Source organism: Orycteropus afer, unplaced genomic scaffold (assembly GCF_000298275.1).
Source record: "Orycteropus afer afer isolate SDZICR_OR568_19922 unplaced genomic scaffold, OryAfe1.0 scaffold00035, whole genome shotgun sequence".
NCBI lineage: Eukaryota > Metazoa > Chordata > Mammalia > Tubulidentata > Orycteropodidae > Orycteropus > Orycteropus afer.
Window position 1 is genome coordinate 5,184 of NW_006921622.1, and position 4,955 is coordinate 10,138.

The window sequence follows — 4,955 nt, forward strand, 5'->3', positions numbered from 1 at the left end:
GGCACATAACAACAACAACGAGTAAGTGGGAAGCTCTGGAAGCATAGTGCTTAAGGCACTTGACTGCTAACCAGAAGGCTGGTGGTTCAAATCCACCACCCACTCCTTGGAAGGAAGGTTGGGCAACCTACTTCCATAGTGATACTGCCTCGGAAACCCAAGGAGGGTTCGCTGTGAGTCGGGTCCGACTTGATGGCACATAAAAACAAGAACAGCAAGTAAGTGTAGGATGAATCCTATTTGATTACCATACAGGTTATCACCCTTGTCTCAGTGTTGTTAATAAAGAGGACAACTGGTTGGCACAAAAAGAAAGGGCAAGAAACTTGTTTTTGTCATTAAAAATAATCATCACCAAGAGAACCACTGCCATTAAGTCACCATTCAAAAATGGAAAAGCAAATCTTCCTTTCTCCCAAAGCATCATGACATTTTATTAAGTGCAAAGCATTCATCATTTAAATCCCATTTAAAACTATTTGGAATATTCGATGCTTATTTCAGATTGTGTAGGAAAGGCGATGAATTACACAATAATAAGTGAGAGTTTTATAGCAGTTCCTAACCTTAGCACATGTGTTAAAGAGTTTAATTTTGTGAAACACTTGGAATTTTTTTCAGTGCGAAATAATTTCTCAGATGGAAAGGATAAAAGTTAGAATTTCAGTCACTTAGCAAATTCTTTTTCTTTGCCTGATAAAGTCATACCAATTGTTCTGGTGAAGCACACCCAACAGGTATTCTAGGTCACGAGGAAAAATCAGTACATTCTTTTCTTCTCAGTTTAGCAAACAATACATTTATATTCAACAACACATTTCTCTGCTTTTTACATATTATCTTGTACTGGGTTCTGCTCTCTTCCCTCAGAAAAGGACATGACATAAGAAACTCACCATCATCAGCCAGCTCAACATTATCCTCACTAATACTGTCAATTTGAGGTGGAAGATCAGGAAGGAATAATAATATAATAAGCTAAAATGTGCTGTTACAGGAATAAACATACTATCTAGAACAGTGGACAAGTGAACAGAAAAACATTCAAAGAACCTTAAAAATCAACTCACCTTACAGTATCTTAAAGCCTCCATTAACGTTAAGAAGCCTACAGATGCTTGTTTATGTATACCAAGAAGTTCTGTTAGGAAAAAAAAAAAAAAGTTAGCACTGTGTTAGTATACACAAATCTGAAAAGTTATTGTTGTTGTTGTTATATGCTGCCGAGTCGGCTATGACTCATAGCGACCCCTCCTTGGGTTTCCGAGGTGTTATCACTATGGAAGTAGATTGCCCAATTATCCTTCCAAGGAAACCTGAAAAGTAGCTATATGTAAATATCTGTACACATGTACAGATATAATACACACTAATAACTCTTACTCAAAACTATAAGAGTTTACATTAAATAGTTATTATGGAACCACTCATTATAAATATCATTAGATCAGGTTTGTAGTTGGCAAATGTGATACTCAGATGCATATTAAATGTATTTTATAAAACTTTCTATCAAAACTTTTTTAATAAAGCAAATTTCCCCTGAAATCTACAAAATTACTGGCAAAAAATAAAACGACACTTAATACTATCCATGCAAAGTGGCTAACTTGAATTGACTTTGATTTAGAAAAATAAGTGGATATGCTGATCTTAATTCTAAGATTTATCTCTGAGTGGTAGGGAACTGACTTGGGCAATATTTAAAATATGAACATTTGATAATGATCCTTCTCTCCTGTAAGCAAGAACAAGCAGTGTGCTTAAGACTGGAGAAATAATGATGAACAGAAAGTAGTCTCTGCCTTTCAGAGGCTAAGTCCTGTTTCAAGGGACATAGACCAAAGAAAAGTGTGTCCCTTCTCTGCAGACATCTGTGCAAGTGCACATGTACATACAAATGCACACAGTGACATAAAAGCATTTGCTCGAACTGTCAGGAAAAGTTTACAGAGTGGTAATATTTGAGTTGAATCTTAAAGCATATGCAGGAGTATTCTACATGATAAGAAAATTTAAGGCAGAGAAAACAGCCTAAAAAAGGCAAAAAATACAACAGTCAACATATTTGAGAAGCAAAGAAACTGTGACAACTTCCTTAGAGGTTTCTAGCCTGGGGAATCTGATAAATGGTTATTAACTAAAAAAGAGTTAAGAAGCATGGTCTGGAATAAAGTGGAGAAAGAGAATGAGTTGGTTTTAGACATGCTGAGATTGAGTTCCTTTAAGACTTCTAGCCAGAGATGGCTAAATAACTGGAATTAAGGCTCAGAAACATAAGAGATTAGGGTTGAATACAGAGATTTGGGAATCATCAGAACAGATATGACAGTTAAAGGCAGGGATATGGATAAAATACAAAAAACAAAGCACAGAGAATTTAAAGATGAGATTGTTTCACAACATAGATATAATTGCAATGATAAAGTCTTTCCAGAGACATAGCCTTCAGCTAATGTACATTAAATAACTATGTAATAATATACTTGGGCTCATACATATTTCTAAAAAGCATTTTTTTTCTGGTTCAAGATTTTATCCACTATAGCACACAGAATATAAAATTTTGCATCCTTTTCACCATCTGGATACATTCTGTCTATTTTTCTTTTAGAATATTATGCTTTTCTTATCACCTACTATAATAAAAATATTAACTTGGTCATTTTTGTTGTAAATACTTTACTATTTATTCTTAAGCATGACATTTAAGTAATATAAACCAAGAACTGGTACTTTAAATTTTTGGATTTATAAATTCAAAATTAATATAAGGTTAAGTATACATGTAGGAGCTCTGGTGGCATAGTCCCTCAGGCATCTGACTGCTAACCAGAAGGCTGGTGGTTCAAACCCACCAGGCATTGCTCCTTGGAAGGAAGATTGGGCAATCTACTTCTGTATTGACACTGCTACAGAAACCCAAGGTGGGGTCGTTATCAGTCGGATATAGTTTTTAGATCGTCACCAGCTTCTTACAGGCACAGACTGGATTAGAACAAAGGTTCTCGTATTGTGGCGTGGGACTCTTAGGGGTCCATAAGACCCTTTTAGGGACTATATGAGATCAAAATAAGATGCTAATTACCATTTATACTCTTACTCTCTCATGAGTGTAGAGTTTTCCAGATGCTAAATGGTGTGTTATAACAATAGATCTGAATGCAGAAACACATGAGAATCTTGCTGTCTACCAATAAGCAAGATGTTAAAGAGGTTTGAAAAAATTTAAAACAAAACCATTCTTTTAATCATTAAAATTTTATGTGGTAAAATATATATAACAAAAAAGTTTGCCATTTTAACAGTTTTTAAGTGTATAATTCAGTGACATTAATTACTTTTACCAATTGATTTCACAAAGTTTACATGACTCCAAAAAGAATCTGAGCACCCTCAACAATAAGTCCCATTCCCTCTTCCCCTATGTCTTCCCCTATGTGTTAATCAATAATTAACTTTAGAGTCGATGCATCTGCCTATTCTAAATATTTCACATAGGTGGGATTCTACAGTATTTATCCTTTTAGGTCTGACTTACATTACTCACCATGTTTTAAGGTTAATCCATGCCATAGCATGTATCAGGATTTCATATCCCTTTATGGATGAATAATATTCCATTTTACTACTGTACCACACTTTATTTATCTATTCCTCAGTTGATGGACACTTGTGCTACTTCCACCTTTTGGCTACTGTAAACAATGCTGCATGGAACATTGATGTACAAGTATCTGCATCATAGCTTTCAAGTCTTTTAGGTATATACCTAAGGAGCCTTGGTTTAATACTTGGATGCTAATGGAAAGGTCGGCAGTCTGAACCCACTGGCCACTCCATGGGAAAAAGACCTGATGATCTACTCCCATAAATATTTACAGCCTAGGAAACTCTGAGAGGCAGTTCTACTCTGTCCTATATGGTCACTACGAGAGGGAATCAAGTAGATGGCACACAACAGTAACAACAAGAGAGTATAAGGTGGCTTACTATTTTCTTTCATTTTGTTTTAGAAAAGTTATTTTCTCATAAAAATATTATCCTTAAAATATTAATAATCCATTTAAAATTGATCAGTTTTAATTTCTATCATGAAAAATGTTGATCATTATCTGCTTATATTCTCTTATGATGACCCAGTAAGAGCTCTAAGGGATCCTCAATAATTTTTAAGAGTATAATGGGCATAAGACCAAAAAGTTTGAGAAGCACTGGACTGAAACACTCAAAGGAGAGAGGAAACAGGGGTGAGTACGGAGAAGTGGGTATTCTTTAGCCTTATAAATTTACCCTCCTCTTCCATCTGAAAGGTTTGCATAACAAATGTTTTCACGTTCAAAAATAGACATTCTGGGAAATAGTGTCACAAGTTAATTTTTAAAATCAATTACCACCACCTAGTGTTATGATGAGATACTACATCATCTATTTCCTTACAATTTTAAACAAATATCGAGTGGCGTAGTGCCTAAGGCATTTGACTGCTAACCAGAGGCTGGTGGTTCAAACCCACCAGGCATTGCTCCTTGGAAGGTAGATTGGGCAATCTACTTCTGTAGTGATACCACCTTGGAAACCCAAGGAGGGGTCACTATGAGTTGGATGCAACTTGACAAGCAGAGTTTGGTTTTTCGGTTTTCTAAATACAGCAAACTACAGATTCGTGATTCCTAGGTAATAAATTATTTAGATTAGGTCACTAATCATCTGTTTAGGGATCTATTTTGGATGGTAATACTTAAAATATATACCTATTTCTTTGCACAGAATATATACTTAAAATTTTTATCTTCTTTTGACAGCAACAGTGTATCGCTAAGAATATTTATTAGCATAGTGCCTAAGGCACTTGACTACTAACCAGAAGACTGGCAGTTCAAACCCCGCAGCCACTCCCTGGAAGGAAGGTTGGGCAATCTACTTCCATGGTGATAATGCCTTGGAAACCCAAG

General features: G+C 35.4%; 1 protein-coding gene across 1 annotated transcript in view; it reads right to left on the bottom strand.

The window, feature by feature from the left end:
• The window catches only part of LOC103193245 (ubiquitin carboxyl-terminal hydrolase MINDY-3-like), a gene marked incomplete at its 3' end in the record, with an annotated part of 68,883 nt that overhangs the window by 4,076 nt on the left and 59,852 nt on the right, over positions 1–4,955 (bottom strand). Inside the window, 1 exon segment of the mRNA XM_007936403.2 lies at positions 1,010–1,141. Within this exon segment, the coding sequence (XP_007934594.1) occupies positions 1,010–1,141 (132 nt within the window).